This window comes from Podarcis pityusensis (assembly GCF_964106645.2).
Source record: "Podarcis pityusensis genome assembly, chromosome: 7".
NCBI classification, from domain to species: domain Eukaryota; kingdom Metazoa; phylum Chordata; class Lepidosauria; order Squamata; family Lacertidae; genus Podarcis; species Podarcis pityusensis.
In genome coordinates this window covers 41,461,455-41,483,763 of record NC_138031.1, presented here as the reverse complement: position 1 = coordinate 41,483,763, position 22,309 = coordinate 41,461,455, and the positions used below count along the sequence as shown (strand labels likewise).

Here is a 22,309-nt window from a genome sequence, read left to right as displayed (position 1 = left end):
TATTTTTCTTACGTTTGTTCTAACTGGGCTGGATTCAGCTACCAAGTTCCAGTTATGGAGGCCTGTGTAAGGACTTCCGTTAGTGCAATGTGGTTCCCCCCTCTCTTCCACCACACATTCCTCATGCCCCCCTGAATTTGGTTCAGGGGTTTGGAAGAGCCTCCAGAAAAGCACTTGGCATAGAGGAGTGGGGAATCATTCTGTCTGGCAAGCTGAAATTCTTGTGCCATAGCACTGCACTGAATTCCACCCACTTGAGTACACCAGTAATTAGTCTGACAGCACCGTCTAATTATTAGACTATAGAATTTGGACAAATAATATTGCTGGGATGAAGTTCCTCTGTGAACATTATTTATTAAAACTGAATTCCATTTGATCCTTTTGTGGTATGTGACATTCTGCACTGAAGATCGTAATACAACAAGTGCATCTTATATGTGGTAGGCATGTCTTGCCAAATTAATATTGCAGGCAAGGAGGCATGGTAATGGCAATGGGATGACAAGACGGCATCAAAGGGTTCCAAATTTCAATATTATCTACCTATCACTTCCTACTTCTAAGGCACTAGAACAAGACTGCAGAAAATGTCAACATACTTAGGTCCTGGGTTTCTGACTGGGAATCCAAAGCTTATTGCATTGCTGTTATTGTTTTAATATTCTCAAGCTACAAAGCATTGGTATGAATCCTTCCTTTTATGTTATTTATTATAAAACAGGGGTCCGCAAACTTTTTCAGCAGGGGACCGATCCACTGTCCCTCAGACCTTGTGGGGGGCCAGACTAGATTTTGAAGAGAGAGAGAAAATGAACGAATTCCTATGCCCCACAAATAACCCAGAGATGCATTTTAAATAAAAGCACATGTTCTACTCATGTAAAAACACCAGGCAGGCCCCACAAATAACCCAGAGATGCATTTTAAATAAAAGGACACATTCTACTCATGTAAAAATATGCTGATTCCCGGACCATCCGCGGGCCGGATTGAGAAGGCGATTGGGCAGGATCCGGACCCTGGACCTTAGTTTGCCTACCCATGTTATAAAACAAGCACCCTCCTGAATGATAGGATGACTCCGTGCAAAGGAAAATAAAGGTCCTGTACCTTAATAATTGTGTAGAAGAGGGATTTTTGGCCAAGGAATGCTTGTCATGCAGTAATGAGAAAGCTGTACTTGCTGGTGTTTTTTTTTTTGTATAACATTTCAAAGAACCATCTTATGTCCTGTTTTGTATCTGAGCACCCTTATTTGGGGAGTAGTTGTACTACATAACAGCTTTACCAGTTTTGAAACCAATATCTTGGGATTAAGGTTCAGTAGAATATGAACATTTTATGCTTTGCTATTTAACGTTGTCTTTGAGGGTTAAATCACATAGGTAAGTCTAAAGAATAACTTACTCATAAGCTGAACAGTGCTTATTTTTCATATCTTTATATACGATGTTCACTGAAGAAGAAATATCCCCACTATTAAAATAACTAAGCATTATTTTTCTGCAACAAAGAGAATCACTGAAAGCAGCATGGTTGGTAACTGCCCAAAAATGTAATCTAATGCTTATGTGGCTCCAGTGAAATGTGCAAATCTTTGTGTGTTTCCTGGTATACACTGAATTGGATCTGCAGTTTCCTGCTATATGGGAGGAGTTAACACTGAGGAATTTCCAGAAATGTTGAGAACTGCTGACTCACAGTACACAAGCAAGTTATCCAGCTGAGGTTAGTTTCAGGGAGGTTTTGGAGTTCTTGGCTGAAGCAACTGAAAAGTATTGCAGTAACATACAATTTTATTTTTAGCAAGGTGGGGGGAGGCTGTTTTGCTTAGCATAAAATGCTTGCTGACCGACATTTCACAGTTTGAGTTATTTCTTTATCTATTTTTAGTATTTGGAAAGCAAATTGTTTTTCTGACATTACTGCCCTTTGCTGTCTGTCCCCTCCCCCCAAAAAAACATTGTTAAGGCCTTGTAAAAGGCACTTCAGCTGTTAACAGTAGATCATAGTGGCTTTAAAGATGTAACTAAGAAGGTGATTTCCCAATTAAGTCAGAGTAAAGTCAATGGAATCAGTGGACAAGTTACTAAAGTCCGTTAATTTCAATATGTGATTTAGTTGGATATCACCCATAGATCCAAAAAAACTTGTTGGAATTGTATAGTCTACCAATATTTGATTCACGTTTTAGGAACCTGTTTTGAACCTCATGGATCATATGTTGGATTTATGCAAAAATTAAAAAAGAGAATTTGTAATATGAATGGTAGTAGTCACTTTCACTTCAAAGGAAAAATTCCAAATGCACATAGATTCTAAAGCAGAAATATATGTTTTATCTAATGTTGACCAAATACTATAGAGGCAGAGGGGGTCTTCCTGAACTTTACCTCAGAAACTAGTTCTGAATCACACTTGATAGCTTGTTAGAGCCAAATTAAACTTATTAGTTGATGTTTTTATTGGATGCATATTAAACAATAGTTTATTGTTTATTGTGAATGTGGAGATTACTCATACTTTATTCTTCTTCTAGTTTGTGTGTGAGCAACAAACGGTAATCCGTGGCTTAATGTTGCATCCAAACTGAGAATCGTGTTGTATGTTGCTCAGACAAGCCACATTTGGGAAGGAGGAAAGTAAATACATATCCATAGTAAATCATTGTGTGTGAACACAGCCAGTGGTATTTGCCTAGTAGTACATGGTCATCATGTATGTACATATATGAACATATGCGCCATCTAGGAGTTCCCAATTAATGTTTGTATTGCATTGTGCGTTATGCATTGTTACAAACTCTGCTTCCATATGAACAGCAATTTGTAAATAAATATTAATACTAATCATTTCTAAGATTTTCTGCAATGTGTTAAAATGTGTCATTGAGTAGAATTACATTTTAGCCTTCAGTCAAATTTCAGGTAATAGTTTATTTGTAGTGAAATGATTTGATCTCTGTTCTTAGGTAACAGAAGGAAATCATTAGTGTCCACACAAAGTGAAGCTTTTCAAGCAGTGAGTAGTTTTTAGTGTAAGAAAGCCCTTGGTTCAAAGCGTTTTCTGTTAAGGCATTTAGCATTCTTTACAAGACTATGCAATGTTTTTAATATAGAAAGAACATGCTGTCTTGTCAATGTCAGTGCGGTGTTTGGAATTTGTTCCACGGTTCATTGAGGAGGAGCGTAAGTCATAAGCCAAATGTCAGAAATGATATTTAGATGTTTCATCCTATGATGGGTACAGTCTGTATTCAAAGAACATCCCAGTTTGTATGTAAATAGAAGTCAAATAACTACTTTTTAATTAATGTAGTGAACAGCCACAATAAAGTCACTTTTATCTGAACTGTGCTTGCAGGCATAGTTTTGAAATGCATAACATTTTTGTTGAGTTTAGAAGTGAAAAGCCAGGATGAGCAGGAACATTCCAGTGTTAGCAAATCTTTCATTTGGAAAGCTGTTGCTGCACGTGATTTGTTTTGCAGAAAGAGGTTCAAATTGTTATAGCAGGAACGGGAAATAATGTGTTGATGTGTGCTGGTAGTGGTATTCTTGTGGTTGTACTTGGAATACTTGCTCTAAAATGTCTGTGACGAAAGTGTTTCTTCACTCTTAACATGCGTACATTGAAAATATTGCAGATTTTCACATTCTGAAGCAGGATTGTACAAACACAGCTTAAAATTGTGTCAAAGAGGAATACATTCCTTCCAAATGTGTTTATTTAGTTAGAATATTGGAATCTAGTTAGAATATTAATCAGCAAATCCCTCACCCCTAATCATACGTGTTATAGTCCTTGTGGGATATTTGAGAATGGAGAGTTTGAAATATAAATTGTTATCTATAGTTGAACTCCCTCACTGATAAACAAATGAAATAAATGCCCGTATTGTATAAATATATATTCTCTACCAGGAGCAGCAAGACATGCTGAAAGGATTGGGAAGTCCCCTTCTCTGGGTCAACAGAATGCAGAAAAAGGACACTAACTTCCTGGGTGAAGGTGGACTATCTCATCTAATAAGTATGTTTCCTGCCTTGGAGCAGGCAGGTCTCAGTGAGACCTCTTCCAAAGCCATTTGTTAGCAACATTATTTGAAAAGCAAACTGAAAACTTTAACATAGAGGAATGAGAAAGAAGACTGTTGTTTTCTTCTTCTCCCCACCCCCATCACTGTTTTTAGTCTAATTAGGGAACCTAGACGAGCGAAGCATTCACCTAGGAATTTCCAGGAGGACTTCTGTAATTCCTTATTCCTGAGCTGAGGGACAATGAATAGGGCCAGGAAGTGCTTGATCAAACCTCCCCCAGCCTACCTCTGATTTCTCCAGACTCTCTGAGCTCCCTATCTCCCCTTCTTTCCCAGTGTGTCCCCTGAAGAGTGTCCTCCATTTAGGGGTGATATGCCCATCACTCACCCACCCCCATCACAGAGGTTTCATAATCCATTCCTCAGGGTGGGATTGGAGTTGTGAGTGGAGGCTTTCACCAGATGCACCAAGAAATTGAAGTCAAGTCTCTGAAGTCTCAAAATGTGCATAGTGTGTGTGTGTGTGTGTGTGTGTGTGTGTGTGTTTGCGTGCTTCAGAAGGGGAGAATATTTCAATTTAGCTCTAGATAGGCTTGGCGCCTCCCACCCTATTCTATTTAGTGTAAATAAAGTGTCGTTTATGTGCCCTGCCATACTAAGTAGTGATTTAACAAATCCCTACCCCAAGGAGTTTAAAATCAAAATAAAGACATGGGGGAGCAAAGAGTAAAGGAAGAGACAATGGTAAATTGCTCTAGATCATCTCATCCACCTGTCTGGCCTGCTTGAATTCAGACTTCTATTTTGTAAGATGAGGGGTGTGGGAATCACAGGGTTGTCCTGCTGGTGGTGACTAGTGGACTTAAGAAGTATATTCTGCTATTGACAAGAAATCCCACAACTTTGAGACTCCTAGGTATTGTCAGCAACTAATATTGCAGTAGGAGGCTTCTGCAGCTATAACTATTTTTAAAAACTTTTTTGGGGGGTGGGAGGAGGTTCCCTGAGGACTCTTCCTCAGGACAACTGCTTTTATAAGTCGAAGCTTTTAGAATGTCCTGATCCTCTATGAGAAATTTTGTCTGTTTTTTGTAAGTCTCCATTATAACACTAACTTGTTTTATTATACTTTTATTCTGCTTTTCAGATGAATACTTCTCCCATCAAAATAAAAACGAGGGTCAGACCCTTCCCTCAGGCTTACAAACTAAAAAAAAGCAACAAAACACACCGGAGTAGTAGGGTGGAGAATGAGAGGAATCCTGATCAGTTTTTTTCCTTATTTGTTAAGCGTAGAATCTGCTTTGGGTGTAGGGTGCTGTTGTTTTCAATATTAGGTGAGTTCTTATAGAGCCTCCCTAATGTAATTTTCTCCACTATTACCTTTGGCTCTGCCTCGGCCCATTCTTTGACGCTAGCCTGTTCGCAACCATTTAACAGATAAATTTGCTGGCTCCTGCTCCACTTACTTACTGTGAGATAAATGTTTGTGGTTTTTAGAGATCTCCTGCTTTGCTCTTTTGGGTTATCATTAGATGAAAGTTTGCTGCTAAAAAACAAAATATCTGTTTTAAGGGATGACCTACCCTTGCTTTAGACCAGGTTTCTTATTACACTTATGATGAAAATTGTTCCTCTTGTAAGAGATTGAATGCCATTCTTGCGTATTTGCTTAAGAACTCAATCCAGTCATTGTGTTTGCAGTTTGGCTGTCTGCCTTCTTCCAAGTACCGTAACTGACTAAAATGAGCAACTCCCTGGGAGAACAGAATCCTGGGGGAAAAGAGGGGGAAACCCACAGAGGTGAATGAGTTCATTTATGTTCTGTGCCAGAGGTCAACTCATAGTCCATTGTATGATACTCTCATAAAATTTCAACTTTTCTTCATAAGCTCTGTTTGAGTAGCATGTCAAAATACATTAAAACAAATTTCAACATGGCTGCTTTTTAGTTTATCAGGTTAGCTTTTTAAAAGTGCTAGTATGAGTATCATGTTCATGTGTAAAGGCTTAGAGATAAAGGTTTTCAGCTTCTGAAATCTAAAAGATTATTATTTTTACTAATTTTATTTATTAGATTTATATACCACCCTTCATCACCACCCTTCATCAAAAGATCTCAGGGCGGTGCGCAAGTGCTCTTTATTTGTGGTAGCTGACTCCTTTGAAATACTGTGTTTTACTATATTGCAACTCAAAATGTGAGCAAAGTAAGACTGCTGTTTCCCCATTTTTATATTCAGTTTTGTATATTTAAATATTCAAAAAACCGAAAGAATAATGAACAATTACAGCACACATCCAAAAAAAATGTGTGTTACTTTTAACCTTGTGCCTGCACTATTCTTCTGTTATTCTTCTAAAATGACCCTGGGAAAACACATGATTGTTAGGTAAAGTTCTTGGATAACAATTCAAACAAGGTGTAAAGGTAAAGGGACCCCTGACCATTAGGTCCAGTTGTGACCAACTCTGGGGTTGCGGCGCTCATCTCGCTTTATTGGCTGAGGGAGCAGGCGTACAGCTTCTGGGTCATGTGGCCAGCATGACAAAGCCGCTTCTGGCGAACCAGAGCAGCGCACGGAAATGCTGTTTACCTTCCCGCCGGAGCGGTACCTATTTATCTACTTGCACTTTGACGTGCTTTCGAACTGCTAGGTTGGCAGGAGCAGGGACCGAGCAACGGGAGCTCACCCCGTTGTGGGGATTTGAACCGCCGACCTTCAAGTCCTAGGCTCTGTGGTTTAACCCACAGCGCCTCCCGCATCCCCATACAAGGTGTAAACAACTTTTTTTATATATCCTGTTCTCACAGAGGCCAGCCAGATGCCTGTGGGACACTGGCAAGTAGAACTTGAACGCAAGAGCACAGTCCATTTCTATGGCTTCCATCAATTTAGAAATATTATTGCTTGTGACTGTAGAGGCAGAACATAACCATTACGACTAGTAGCCATTGATAGCCTTATCCTCCATGAATTTATTCATCCAGTCCTCTTTTAAAGCCATCCAAGTTGGTGGCCGTCACTTCTTCCTGTGGCAGCAAGTTCTATATTTAATTATGGACCATGTGAAGCACTGAAAACCTTAAAAAGTGGCAGAGCATCTTTTAAACTGATTGCGGCAGGAAAGCCAAACAGAGCTTGAATAGTTTTCAGTTTGGAACAAATCATCCTCCAGGAACGAGGGTGAAAATGTTTATGATTGTTCACATAGTAGAAGAACAGAAAATGCATTGAGAGTCTAGGGCACCTAATTGCAACTCAGAGAGGTCATAAAGCATGGTTAAACAAATCAGTCTGTCCATAAGCTGCATGCAACTTGTGCTCTGCTGCTTTGCTCCTCTCTTCCTCCAGTTGGAGAAACAAATAATGGAGCATCTAGCTTAGTGTTGCATCTGAACTAGCAAACAAACAACCAAGATTTGTTTTAAGCTTCCCGGTTTGTTCAGGAGAAACATACATGCACTGGTTTGTATGAAACAGCAAGGCAGCCACTCTGGTTAGATTGCAGCTTGTGTGCAGTTTAATTTGCCGTAGTCATGTTCAGTCCCTGGTTTTTCTGGGTAGGGCTGGGAAAAACCTTTTCCTGAAACTCTGGAGAGCTGCTGCCTGTCTGTGTAGATAATGCTGAGCAAAATAAAACTGGCATTCTGCCCCCTCCCTCCAGTTGCTGTGACTGAGTGGCTAATCTTTTGCCCCAAGGGCTCTAGAAGTGGATGTGCATCACATTGACAACACTCAGGCATACACATGCAGAATAGGGGGTTATCATCTGTTCCCACTCATCAAATTATTGATGGTGGGGGCATGATTTGCATTCCCATCAGGGTTTAGACCTCTCCTTACATACTGGTAGTGTGCCTACTTTAATTTTTTTTTCTTTTTGCCACTGCTGCCAAAATGAGGGTTTTTGGAGGGGCTGGAAAAAATTGTTCGGATGTCTGGGTAAAACCCCTGAACTTCTAGCCACCTCTGGTTTATCACTTTAGTGTTGCATCCAAGCATAGCTAATGAGAGAGAGAGAGAAATCTGCATATTTTACCTATGTTGAGATTGAATTAAGAATATAGGACGTGCGCATGTGTGTAATATATGCAGAATTAAGTAACAGTTTTTAATCTAAAATGTGATTTTGAATATCACTGAAAACATTTTAACAATACTTTCTTTTCATGTAATTGTAAAGTTAACCTTCATCTTGTTGTTATAGCATCAAATAATTATGCACAATTCCTTTGTAGTGGAATGTGTGATTGAAAGCATGCTGTTCCATTGCGTCATTTGTTTGAAATAATAATACGAGCTCTGGTGCTTGACTGATGGTTTAAGACACTATCTTTATGTAATATCCAAAGATCACAAATTGAACATATATAGACAATAGAAGAACAAATCTGTTCACATACTGATATCCAATCTTGCATTTCTATGAAATCTGATCTGGGGCACATCTGCATTTACTTTTTTTATTCCTAGTATCACATGAAAAGTTGTAAAGCCTGAGAAGGAGGCAAATGGTTTCCATTCTTTTGGAACCACTTTTATTTGCTATTCTAGAAACTGAAAATTAAGCTACTATTGTAATTGCCATGGATTTGAATAATATTGTAGGGGTTATTTTGTTTTCAGTCAATATAAATACAGCAACAGAGTCATCTATGCTTGGGATGGCAAACTGGTGATCCTAGAGCAGCAGTTCTCAACCTGTGGGTCCCCAGATGTTGTTGAACTACAACTCCCATCACCCCTAGCTAGCATGGCCAGAGCTCAGGGATGATGGGAGTTGTAGTCCAACAACATCTGCGGACCCACAGGTTGAGAACTTTTGCTCTAGATGTTGTTGTATTCCATCCCCCTTCATCCTTGGCCACTGATCCCTGATTCAAACCTTCCCAGAATTACTGGTTTAGTTCACTGCTCTGTGCTGTACTGCTGTATGTGTACATTTATGGTTGGAACATAAATGTTTTGGACATAAATGTTGATTGTGGATTGTGAAAACATATATATGATGTGAAGAAAAGCTTCCTCTTTAGAGTTAAGTCTTTATTCCTTAACTGAGTTTTGTTGTTGCTTAGTCATGTCCGACTCTTCATGACCCCATGGACCAGAGCACGCCAGGCACTCCTGTCTTCCACTGCCTCCCGCAGCTTCATCAAACTCATGTTCGTAGCTTCGAGAACACTGTCCAACCATCCCGTCCTCTGTCGTCCCCTTCTCCTTAATCTTTCCCAACATCAGGGTCTTTTCCAGGGAGTCTTCTTTTCTCATGAGGTGGCCAAAGTATTGGAGCCTGAGCTTCAGGATCTGTCCTTCAAGTGAACACTCAGGGCTGATTTGCAATTTGGTCTCTGTTTTCAATTTGGTCTCTGATTCCTCTGTTCCTTCGAAATCTAGCTTGTACTATACAATGCAGTCGTAACCATGTCTACTCAGAATTAAGTCCTGCTTAGTTCAGGTGGCTTACTCACAGGTAAATGGATGGTAGTTGCCTTCATATTAAATTACTTTTCAGCCCCTATAAGTAACTGGTCTGCTGGCAGGTAAACAGAAGCTGTGAGTTTTGTAAAGCCAAAACTGTCCCTGTAAAACTATCCTGTCTGATATAGGGGCTGGAACATCCTTCCCCGTGATAGTGGAATCAAACAGCTTAGAAGGTAAAGGATTATGATGGTGTCTTTCTCTACTGGGTCAAGAGGTGTCACCAGGCCAGAGGCAGAGGAGGAAAAGAGAATTCGGTATGGCCTTCCACCCCAAGAAAAAGGGGGTACAGAAGCAAATTTCTGGCTTAGTTGCTCTATTTGTAGGTTAACTAAAGTGACTATGAAATCGTTCTCTTAATTCTAGAACTTTGAGAGCAGTGAATTTATCTACATCAAAATGTCTCTTTCTCCTCCATATAAGAATGCAAGTATCTTTGAAAATTCTATGCATCTATTTGGTTTCTGGTTTTGTTCTCGCGCGTCAGTAGAGTCTTATCTCAATGTCTCTGAATCTTCATGGCCTGAGGAAGTTGACCTTCTCTCCAGTTGCATTTCATTGAGCAGTGAATACGTTGTTGAGTGTACAGGCGAAGCTCATAGCCTGAGAGACAGAACTTACTAGTGTAGGAATTTACTCATGCAGAGAATAAAAATAATTGCAGAACTATATATTTATTTACTAAAAGCAAAGGTTGTTTTTCTACTTGATTTCTTTTCTGTTTTCTCATGCATCATTTCTGTTATCCAACACAGGCACATAAAACTTTAAAGTGCAGAAGAGAACTCTTTTGCATTCTGGAAAGATTAAGATTTTAATATTTAGCTTCAAGGGTGACAATTCTGCATTAAGACATTCAGTACACCAGTAGCATGAAGCAAGTTGTAAATTCTACACTTGTGAGTGGGAAAATGTTGTAGGCTGGTGTTGTTGTTTTTAGTACTTCTCCCTTCCATAAAAACATTTGTTTTGAGGCTACCACTAGGTATTGTGTGGAAGAAAACTTGGGAAGCCTACATGACGCAAACACTCAAAATAGTTTATTTCTGCTCTCCTGTTGGCGTTCTGCAATTACTAAACTTCATTCCACATAAAATAATACTGGTAAGCTCACTACCTTATGAACCAGAAGCAGAGTTCCACTCACAGAATGGGTGTTGTTGTTTTTTGCCTTGAACTCCCAACTGCCAGCCTGTTGTACCATCCCCACCCCTTCACCATTCCTAAGGGTTGAGGGATCTTTTGGAATGGCATGAGATGTAGTGAAGAGACTATAGCTCACTATAGCTGAATGGGGGAATAGGAAATTGGGGGCCAAATTGTGTGATTGGAAGTGTCTTTCCTTTCATGCTAGCCACTCTTGGATTGAAATAGTAGTAATAAAGTCATATTATTGACTTTATTCAGTAAATTTACTCATAATAATAAATAATAATAATAAATTTTTATTTATATCCCGCCCTCCCCAGCCGAAGCTGGGCTCAGGGTGGCTAACAACAATCAAAATAATCCAACATTCTAAAAACATTCATTATAAAATCAATTAAAATCAAATTGATGGCAACCATTAAGCAAAATTCTGTGCAGATTGCCAGAGGAGGGGGTCAGGCTGCGCCCTGACCAAAGGCCTGGTGGAACAGCTCTGTCTTGCAGGCCCTGTGGAAAGATGTCAGGTCCCGCAGGGCCCTAGTCTCTTGTGACAGAGCGTTCCACCAGATTGGAGCCGCGGCCGAGAAAGCCCTGGCTCTAGTTGAGGCCAGCCTAACCTCTCTGTGGCCTGGGATCTTCAGGATGTTTTTATTTGCAGACCGTAATTTCTCTGTGGGACATACCAGGAGAGGCGGTCCCGTAGGTACGAGGGTCCTAGGCCGTATAGTGCTTTAAAGGTTAAAACCAGCACCTTAAACCTGATCCTGTACTCCACCGGGAGCCAGTGCAGCTGGTATAGTACCGGATGAATATGATCTCGCAGCGAAGACCCCATAAGGAGTCTCGCCGCGGCATTCTGCACCCGCTGGAGTTTCTGGGTCAGTCTCAAGGGCAGCCCCACGTAGAGCGAGTTACAATAATCCAGTCTGGAGGTGACCATCGCGTGGATCACAGTGGCTAGGTCAGGGCGAGAGAGATAAGGAGCCAACTGCTTAGCTTGGCAGAGATGAAAAAATGCCGCCTTTGTTATAGCTGTAATCTGTGCCTCCATAGAGAGGGAGGTATAGAAGATTACACCCAAACTCTTAACGGACGATGCTGGCACTAATTGCACCCCTGCAAGAGATGGGAGTTGCCCCCTCAATCCCCTATCGCCCCGTCCCAGCCAGAGGACCTCTGTCTTCGAAGGATTTAACTTCAACCGGCTCCCACGTAACCATCCAGCCACAGCTTCCAGACATCTGGTCAGTGTGTCTGGGGCCGAGTCAGGATGGCCATCCATCAACAGATAGAGTTGGGTGTCATCGGCATACTGATGGCAACCCAGCCCAAAACTCCGGACAAGCTGGGCGAGGGGGTGCATAAAGATGTTAAAAAGCATCGGGGAGAGAATCGCACCCTGAGGCACTCCACACACCAAGGAGTGGCACGATGACAATTCCCCCCCAAGCGCTACCCTCTGTCCCTGACCAGAGAGAAACGAGCACAGCCATTGAAGGACTGTGCCCTGGATCCCCACGTCGGCAAGGCAGTGGTCCAGGAGTTCGTGATCGACTATGTCGAAGGCTGCTGACAGGTCTAGAAGAATCAGCAACCCCGACCCGCCTCAATCCAGCTGCCTGCGGAGATCATCTGTTAGGGCGACCAGAGCTGTCTCGGTCCCATGACCAGCGCAGAAGCCGGACTGGAATGGATCGAGATACCCCCTCTCCTTCCCCTGTGTGCTTTTTGTCCGTAGCCAATTTAGTGGAACACATTGCACTGGCTGCCACTAGTGCCAACTAGTTGTATCTGGCTCTAGATTTTATGTTTACTTCTATTAATTGCAGTGGGTTTTATTCGAGGGGTGGTACTTTTGTTGGGGGACATGTCATGTTCCTTCTGGGGAAGTTTGTCCACCTTTGGTCCCGTTGCACATCAAGACCCCAAGGCCTCCCCCCGTGATGAATAAAGACACTAGGACACAGCATATTAGGCTAATGGTTAATGGGCAAAATTTAGGCCACAACTTTATTGGTTACAGAATGTAAGCGGTATTGGCTTAGGCATTTGGATTGAACAAACTTTATCTGACTCCAGCCCGCCTGCAGGAAGTTTCACAAGGGTTAACCACCAGTAGGGGGAACTTGTTGATGCACATCAACTGGAAGCTCCCCCTAGAGTCACTGGAAGGTGGTACCACGGCCCTAGCCATCACCCCGGCTTCGGACAGGAACCACTACCACCGGATTCCTTTAACAGAATACCCTTTAGTATGGAGGGGCAGGTGATGACCATACCTCTCCTCCCCCGAAAAAGGTTTTACCAATGCCTGATGCCAAACCTTACGAAGTTCCGACGATTGCTACGAGGTAGGCGAAAACCAAATGGTCAGTGCCAATTTGCCAAGTGGGAAAATTCCTACGAGGCCCCTCAACGGCGACCAACCAAGGTCCATAGCAAGGCCAATATCGAAGACCTGAAAGAGGGCGGGAAATCCTCAAAGCTGGAACCCAAAAGGACATTCCCCTGCCACGTAGCTGGTTAAATTGCCTAAGCCACGCCCCCAGCTGACCAGATTGGTCGGCTGGGGGCCGTGACATGGCAGGGGCTCTCCTGATGATGCGGGGGCAACATCCAGCCCCCTTTGTGAGCGAGAGACCGCGTGGTCTGCTCGCAGCACTGGCCCACCCACCCGGAAGTGGACTGGCCTTGCGGAATATCTTCAGGAGAAGAAAATTCTAAGAAGTAAACCCTACATAAATCTGGAGTGGAGTCCCTAAGATGTGTGGATGGCGCCTTGTACGCCTTCTTCTGGCAACTCCTGCAGCCATTTTGATGCAAAATGTCTTGCTCTGCTTTCCTTTGGACTACATGAACGAGGCTGAGAGGGGAATCTTGTCATCTGGGCAGCCCAGGGCCCTTATACATACACTGCCTGGGCTTGCATCCCGGGGAGGTCACTGCTGCTAACTTCACCCCCAGAGGTGTTCTCCACTGTCTCTTGAGACAGACAGATGCCAACAACAACAGTTAATTGTAGTTGTTTTTAAATGAATTATAGGAGTCCATACTTCTGCTAAAAATACCTAGTCACTGGTTCATGAAATCAGTAATAGGCCAGATGTGTCAAAAACTGAGCTCAAATAAAGAGTTCTGTGTGGGTTCAGTGTGACATAAATGAAAAACTAAAATCAGTTCATGTTAAGAGTTTTTCTTTCGTTCATCTTGTTTTCCTTTCAGTCCTAACATACCCCTTTCCTTTTCATCAGCATCTGTAGTATATTTCAAAATTAGCCCTAAGGCGAAGGGAGCCAACAGTCTCCACCAAGGCTGTAATATTGCTCTTCCGGCAAGCGTCCAGCAGGAATTGGATACTGATATGGTCTGCACAGGATCTCTCATCTTTGCCCAGAGCCTGTCATGGTCATCATGTCAGAACTGCTTTGAGCAGACAAACAGATAATGTTTTTAAGAAGTGTTGTATATAGTGATTAGGATGCTAATAATGCAAGAAAGGAGCAGTCACTTACATCCTAGGATTAGGGATTGGTACTGTAATGCTCAAACCAAGTCTAATCCTTTGACAATCTTTATTCTGCACCCTCTAACATTTCCTAGGAAGGCAAGAAATCTTCTCTTGATGAAATGTGGTGCTAAGTATCCTTCACATTTTTTTCAGCTTTGCTTACTTACTTACTTATCACCCTCCTCCCTAAGGTCCCAGGGCAGGTTACAACCTTAAAAACAATTTCAAACAACTTGCAATCATAGAATTAATGCGGATCCTTAAAAAAAAAATGCCCCTCAAGTGTCAGAAAACAGGGTAAAGAGGTGCATTCTCCGGAAGCCCTATAATGAAGGTGCTATAAGCTTCAAGTCTGCTCTTGTAAAGCTATTTCATGCAAATAGTTATGCCCATATGATTTTCTCTCTCTCTCGAAATGCAGCTGGATAGGAAGATTGCTTAATTGGTTTTGTTGGAAAGATTTAAAAGAAGATTAGACAAATTCATGGAAAATTAAGGCAGTCAGTGACTATTTGTCCTACTGGTTATAATACCATCAGTATTGGAGGCAATATCCCTCTGAATACTGCTTTCTTGGGAATGTGAGGAGGAGAGTGTTGTGCTGCTTGTGGACTTTCCATAGGCATGTGGTTGGCCACTGGGAACAAAATCCTGGAGTAAATGGGCCATTGGTCCGATTCAGCAGGACTTTTCTCATATTCTTGCCTCTGCTTGATTATTTAAGTACTCTTTTTCGAGGGAAGGTCAAATCAGGGGCCAGAGCCAATGGTGGATGGAGCCACCTCTTTTCTCTCTGCCCTTGCTTCACCCCAACAATATCTGAACAATTTTTTTGTAATGTGTTAAAAGCTAATTTATGTAACTTTTTGATACTCTGGGAATATTCTCATGGAATATTATAATGAACCTGTTCCTAATTGCTATATTTTGACTGTCTACACTTCATCCTCTAAAAAAATTATGGATCTCTAAAACAAGGAGGTCATTAATCAAAGTTCATTGTCACCATACTCAATCAGGAACTTGGCTGTGAGCTGGATGTAGCTCACAGGTTCCCAGCCTCTGATTAAGCATGTAAAACACGTAGATAATATTCTTTACTTCCAAGAGTATAACTAATTACATTAAAATTAGAGATTTTTTTTGTTTTTAGTTCTCCTCCAACTAGAATTGAGCTTGGTTTCCAATTGCTAAATATGCTTGAATTAATGGTTGACCTGATCACAGCCTTTGCCGCCTTCTCTGTTTCCTGTGTGTAATAAAAAACCCAAGTCTCGGACCATTCTGAAGTGGTAGTCCATTTCTGTTTTGGAGTTAAACAGTAATACGAAGTATATGAACAATGAAGCTTTTGGGAATTTGAAATAACTGCAGTACTGAAGGACTGGTTAAACCTGCCAATATTTTCATTATGAGCTCCTAATAATTCTCAAGTGATTAAAGTTGGCAATAAAGTTTTCTTTGTGCAGGAACCTGGCAAAGAGTGCTACAGCTTGGCAGTAAGATTTAAAATAAAAATTCAAAAAATAATGCACACTGAAATGTATTTGAGATATATCTTGAACTCCACAGAACTGGGAGAAAAGTAAACATGGCAAATTAGTCTTTACTTTGTAGTGTGCAATGGCTGTTCTTGTTCTTAGCAAAGAAAAAAAGGAGGGGGGCTTGCTAAACACAGTGGGGTTATATGAGGACAGAATTTCAGTCTTAGTTTTGCCTTTACTTTGTGTTGTGGAATTTGCCAACACTTGAGAATAACTTCAGCTTGATTGTTTATCTTGCCGAATCTGTCTGCCTCAGTGAGCACCATCTTACTTCAGATCTCAATGAAATTACAGTTGCTTTATTTTCTTTACTTTTTTGTATTTCAAAGTGTATTGTTGTTCATTTCTTATCTGATATGGGGAGTTAGAGAGTTACGAAGGACCCAAATTTTGTAATTATATTATACAGGCTAACCATATCATATCCCTTTGTGAAATCCCAATAGTGTGCAAACAGCTCTTCATGGAGGATGGAGCTGTCCAGAAAACCAATGGCTTTATTGATAGCAGATACTAGAACTCAGCTATATAGGCAGTATATAAATTTAATAAAATACTTTAAAATATTTAAAATGCATTTAAAATCTAAAAAGTACTTTGTGTATGTGTATTACTTTGTGTATTACTTATAAAGTAATCTGTGTATGTGTTAGAAAACAAACCACAATTTCCAACAGTTCACAACTAGCACATACCATTAAGTCTGAGCATGCTGTAGCCATGGAACATTTTGGGAGAATGCATAGATCACGGAACATGGTCTGATTTCTGCTAATAACTGTTGTAGCAACTGTTTACATAAGCACTCCTGATAAAAATAATGTCAAACAACAGGCAGTTGTTTCTCAAAGGTGGCTTGTGTGTTCTAGTTGTATCCAAGTTTTTTTCTGCTCTAGAGAGCACTGGATTAATGCCATAGTGGGGAACAATAAGTGTAATTGTAAATGATAATCAGGAAAAATATGTGTCTGTTTTATATTGGCCTCTACTTCTTGGCATTGCATGTCATTTAGTTGAGTGCAGGCACCTGTACAAAAGATATAACGTTAATACACAGCTTGGCAGTTCTCTGCCAGCAGTTAAAGAGCATTGGTTCCCTAGTAAGTGTGTGTCATGTTGAAAATGATTCGCTTGTCGCTTTTTGATTTACATTTCACTAATATTTGTTTATGAATAACTAGATCTTGGTATGCTGACAATCTGTAATGAGTGCCTAATTCATGCCCCCCCCCCCCCAATTCACACATCATGAGTCTTTTGCTGTAATTCTAAAACCCTTGTGACCACATTGGCTTATCATATCCTGTCCCCCTATGCTGGGTGCCACCATAAATTGCCATAATATTTTCACCTGCCCAATCAATATATTGCTGGTTTATGTGTCCTGTAATTTTCTGGTAGAACAGCCAGCCATTCTTTTAAGTAGTTAGGTCTCAAACAACTTAGGGTTTTAGAAACTGGCATGTTGAATTGTGCGTAGAAATGGCCCAGGAGTAAGTGTAGTTGTGTTAAAACTTACATTATGGACCCTTCACTCAGTCCCAGTTGGCAATCTAGCTGCAGTATTTTGAACCAAATGTAGTTTCTGAATAGTTATCAAAGGCAGCCCTACATATAATGCATTGCAGCACTCGGGGTGAGATGTTATTCCAAGCATGGATTTAGATTAGATTTGGATTTGGATTAGAACATCTCTAGCCAACAAAGGTTGCAGCTGGGTCACCAGCCTGAATTAAAGGTGCTTCATGTCATGGGTGCCAGCTGGATCTCTACAGACAATGCTGGAGTTAAGAGTATTTCCAGCCTGCAAGAGTTATCCTTCAGAGGAAGTACAGCGCTCTCCAGCATAGGCTGACCATCACCTCCTAGGTCAGACAAACCATCAACAACACTTCTATCTTCTCTAGAGCGGCCTTCATATCACCCCAAATCCTTCAATGACCTAAGCAGTTTCATATAGATGGTATATAGGAGCACTCAGTCGCACAGCTTAGGGCAAAGCAATAGATGCCATGTACCACCTTCTGGAACAACCATCCAGAGAGGATCAGAACTGCTAGAACATGGGTAGGCAAACTAAGGCCTGGGGGGGCCAGATCTGGCCCAGTTGCCTTCTAAATCCGGCCCGTGGACGGTCCGGGAATCAGCGTGTTTTTACATGAGTAGAATGTGTGCTTTTATTTAAAATGCATCTCTGGGTTATTTGTGGTGCATAGGAATTTGTTCATTTCTCCCCCAAAAAATCTAGTCCGGCCCTCCACAAGGTTTGAGGGACAGTGGACCAGCCCCCTGCTGAAAAAGTTTGCTGACCCCTGTGCTAGAACATGGCATTTCCCATTTTGGACAGTCAATCCAGTAGTATACCATGATATCAAAAGACTCTTTGAGGTCCAAGAGAAATAACAGGGCAACACTCAAAGTATATATATTTCCTTGTATTAGGTCATTCGCTGGGGCTACCAGAACTGTTTCAATGCTGAACAGTAAATTGAAATTGATCCGGATAATCAGTGTCATTCAGTGTCTGTAGCTGTCTGGCTACAAATTTGCCTATGAAGGATATATTTGAAACTGGTTAATACCACCTTCAGGATCCATAGGACGACTGCCACCTTGCATGAACAAGATAGGCAGCAGATGGGGCAGATCTACTGCTACTTCTACTCAAAGTAGACCTATTTAAATTATTGGGCATGATTAATCTAGGTGCATTAATTTCAGCAGGCTTACTCTTTATAGAACAGGGTTGGATGCAACCCCTTCTTATCACTTGTCTATTTCAGTTTGGTTCAGAATTGTTCTACTAATGTACGTGGCTTTACATTAAAAAGTACCTACCATAATTTTCCAGTGCATTTATGGAATGTTAGCCACTCTGATCTGCAGACACCATTACTATGCTGTGAACTGAGGTTTCGACAGAACCCAAAAAGAAAGTATGCCCTGTTATGACAAACCTGGAGTGATGTTCCCATCATTGTTTCATTTACCATAGTCAGGCAGTTTCTGTATGACTGAGCGTCACAATTTTCCACACACCCCAGGTAATGAATAGGAGGAACTAATTAAAAACCCTGGAAAGTAAATGCAGTAACAGAATGTAAATATAGTTCAGCAATGTCTCAACCTGTTTGATTTTGCTACTGCTGCACTACTTAGTTAACTATTTGAAAACTTTGCCATGCCTTTTCCCATCATATGCCTGTAGTTTTAGCAATCTCTGCAAACAAGAGTTCTATGTTTATTCAAACAAGTCAATAGTCACCATTTGTAACATAGACACTCACCAACCTAACTCAAGCAGAGAGGGAAGCAATTGGCTGCCAATTAATTTCTGGACCCAATTCAAAGTGCTGGTTTTGACCTATGAAGCCTTAAACATCTCAGGACCACAAAACCTCAGGGACTACCTCTCCCTGTATAAACTGACCTGCACCATTTGATCACTATCTGAAGCCCTTCTTCATGTGCCTCCTCCATGAGAGGTCAAGAGGGTGGCAACATGAGAATGGGCCTCTTCTGCAGTGGCTCCCCGTCTGTAGAATGCTGTCCCCAGGAAGGTTTGCTTGGTGCCTGCATTACATATCTTTAGATGCCAGGCAAAAACATTCCTCTTCCAGGTGTTTTGCTAATTAAACAATCTATGGCCTATTAAACTGTGCTGGGATAGTGGTGATACTGTTTTTCTTTGTTACTATATTATGTACTTTTGTGTTTTTATATTGTAAACCGCCCTGTAATCCTCAGAACAAGGGCACTATAGAAATTTAATAAATCAAACTAAATAAACAAACTTATGAATACATAGGCAGCATTGTCATACATTAGATGACCTCTTATTCCCTTTTTCTCAGCATAGTAGGCATGTTGTGTTTCCTTAGGCTTGCATCCTAATATCTCTTGTCATTTTGTGCAAGACAAAGGGGATAGAGTAAAGGGAAAAGCCAGTAGTAAATAATAAGCTATGCTGGTTGCCAGGAGTTCACTCTTAAACTTTTATTATTTATTATAAAGGTTTATACTGTGCCTTTCTAATACAGTGGAACCTCGGGTTGCGAATGTGATCCATTTGGGAGGGATGTTCGCAACCCGCAGTGCCACGTCTGCACACGTGCGTGTCGTGATTCAGCGCTTCTGCGCATGTGCAAAGCGCGATTTAGTGTTTCTGCGCGAGCGCGAAACCCAGAAGTAACCCATTCTGGTATTTCCAAGTTCGGCATGGTGCGCAACCCAAAAACGCATAACCTGAAGTGTCTGTAACCCGAGCGTAACAAGACAAGCATAGCAGATAAAACAGTCTTCAATGAAATAATGTCAACCTCGTAAGTTAAACGCCTGTGGGATGTGGGGGATGTCTACACAAGCTAGTAGAAGCAGTCAGAAAGGAAGTTATATGAACTTCAAGGAGCAAGCTGTTTCTCAATACTGGTGCAGCTAGTGCAGCCAAACCAAACGTGTTTTCACCATGAATGGGACACAGCCATCTTAACTATGGGTGCAAAGACATTATCCTTTAGAGAGGGATGAAGCATTTACTACACTCTTCACTTACTTGGCTACACCCCATGCAAATGGGATCAAGTATACAGTGATAGATCTCATACTTCCACAGATCTTGTCCACATTCTTTACTTGGAAGTAAGGAAACCAGTGATGGCCCCTCCCCTTCAACAAAGCAGGTGTATTATAACATATTCTTCTCTACACCAAAGCGGCTGTGCTGATTATTGTTTAGCAAAGCAGGCAGAGCCGCCTTCCAGCATCAAAATGGGAGGAGTGTTTCTGTTGTGCCAATATTGGGAGCCCTGGGTGTTGTGCTATGTTGCACTGCTTCTGCATAGCCAAGTATGGGAATGGACTCGTTGTTGTTGTTGTTGTTGTTGTTGTTCAAAAGCACATGATACACATCAAACTGCTCAGTTGTACCAGATTTTACAAAAGCTTGTAATGGACAATTAATGAGGCTAAATCATATATTGGTCCCGATTAATACACAAATCTGCCCAATACACAAAATCTGCCCAATACACAAAATTGACTATTAAACCAATACATCAAACGCTTACAACACATAACCTAATATTTTTGTAAACCCATAATGTATGGCTGGTGGTAACTAATATTTCTTACAATAGTCAATAAACTTAATCTAATGAGCCACAAAATTATTGTGTATTAGTTTTCATTTAGTCTATAGCAATGTATTAGTATGGCCATTTCAGCAAAAATAATAATAATCATCTTCAAACTGTATGTTAAAATTAATTTGTTAGTAAAAAATATTTTAAAAGACTGCAGGAAAGTAATCTACATATACTTCTGAAGCAGATTCTAATTCATGATTATAGATTTGCTTACTAGTCTACAGCTCTAACTTGTTAAAGTAAATGAGATAACCATGATTCTGTTTTTCAGGCAAAGACTTCTTCTTCCAAATGATAGCATTCCAGTTATCATGAATACTTACTTCAGTCAGAAAGTTATTAAAGAACCAACAGAGATGGAAAGGCAACATCTTCAAGAACCATTGCTTATTAAAAGAAAGATATCTTTGGCTTGGGTATTCAATTTTTCCACCATAAAAGACAATTGGCCTCAAACATCTGCAGTTAACCAGGTAATGTTTAATTTTACAGCTTAACACTTTGTAGCGAGCTGATGAACAGATATTTGCAAACAGTCCATGCAAGAACGCTCATGTGCGCTCTGTATCCTTCATTTAAGCAAGATTTAGAGTTTGCTAGTGAATAATATTAATATTTTACAATCAAGATTTTTCCCTACATGTTGACACACTGAACTGATGTGATACTTTGCTTTAGCCTCACTACTGTCTTGAGCAGTATTGCTGTCATATATTTAGCAGATTACTTTTCATCTGATTTGCTGCTCAGCTACTTAAAATTACCAGCCTTTCTAAAGGGTTAGCTACATGTTGTCAAACAGCAAGCCAGTGGTGTTCCCACTCTCCCTGTCCATAAGCTCTAGGAATGTGTTCTGATGTCACTGTGCAGCATTTTCCATCTTACCTTTAGTGGCAGGAAGCGCACAGTGTACAACACTGTACACATGGAGAAGTCCACAGCATTCCTATATGAAACTTGAACTGGGTGGTCATGGCTCTAATCTGTCCTTTTGAACTCTTAGTTAATGTTTCCTGATCTGAACCTCCTCTTAAGAAGATTCTGTTAGTGAGCTTCACTTATGCTTGGAGAATCTCTGAGCTTCTCCACACATACAGCAGGCATTATAAAGTGGATCTTCTGCCCAAAGGTCCTGCCTTTGGATTTGGAGGATCAAATTGAAGACATACTCAAATGAGATTACTTCTAGAATATAGGCATTGGCCTCTGCTCTTCCAAGAGCAAAATATATTTTTATTTACCAGTATCTCCTGTTCTTTTCAGAGTAAAGATGGGGCAGTCTGTTCACTCGTGGTTAAGGTTTAGGCTGATCTGCACCTATAGACACATGTTGAAAAGGAATGGGGGGGACAAATAGGGATTCACTGTCTCCATATTATCAGTTATTTGTGTTTGTTATATATCTCAAAGTGCAATATATTCATGTTTACTGAAAAGTA

General features: G+C 40.9%; 1 protein-coding gene and 1 long non-coding RNA gene across 6 annotated transcripts in view; both read left to right on the top strand.

Moving 5' to 3' along the window:
- Positions 1-22,309, top strand: part of SPIDR (scaffold protein involved in DNA repair) — a 167,148-nt gene that overhangs the window by 84,575 nt on the left and 60,264 nt on the right. For all 5 annotated transcript variants that reach the window (XR_013988681.1, XM_081013837.1, XM_081013835.1 and 2 more), the window contains exon 9: positions 21,142-21,343. Coding sequence is in view for 4 of the 5 variants with exons in the window: in XM_081013837.1 (XP_080869963.1) it covers positions 21,142-21,343 (202 nt within the window). In the remaining variant the exon portion in view is untranslated. The remainder of the gene's footprint in view (positions 1-21,141; positions 21,344-22,309) is intronic.
- Positions 1,623-5,877, top strand: LOC308481470. The gene is made up of 3 exons (XR_013988697.1): positions 1,623-1,731; positions 3,927-4,035; positions 5,190-5,877. It is a non-coding gene; the product is annotated as an uncharacterized lncRNA (long non-coding RNA).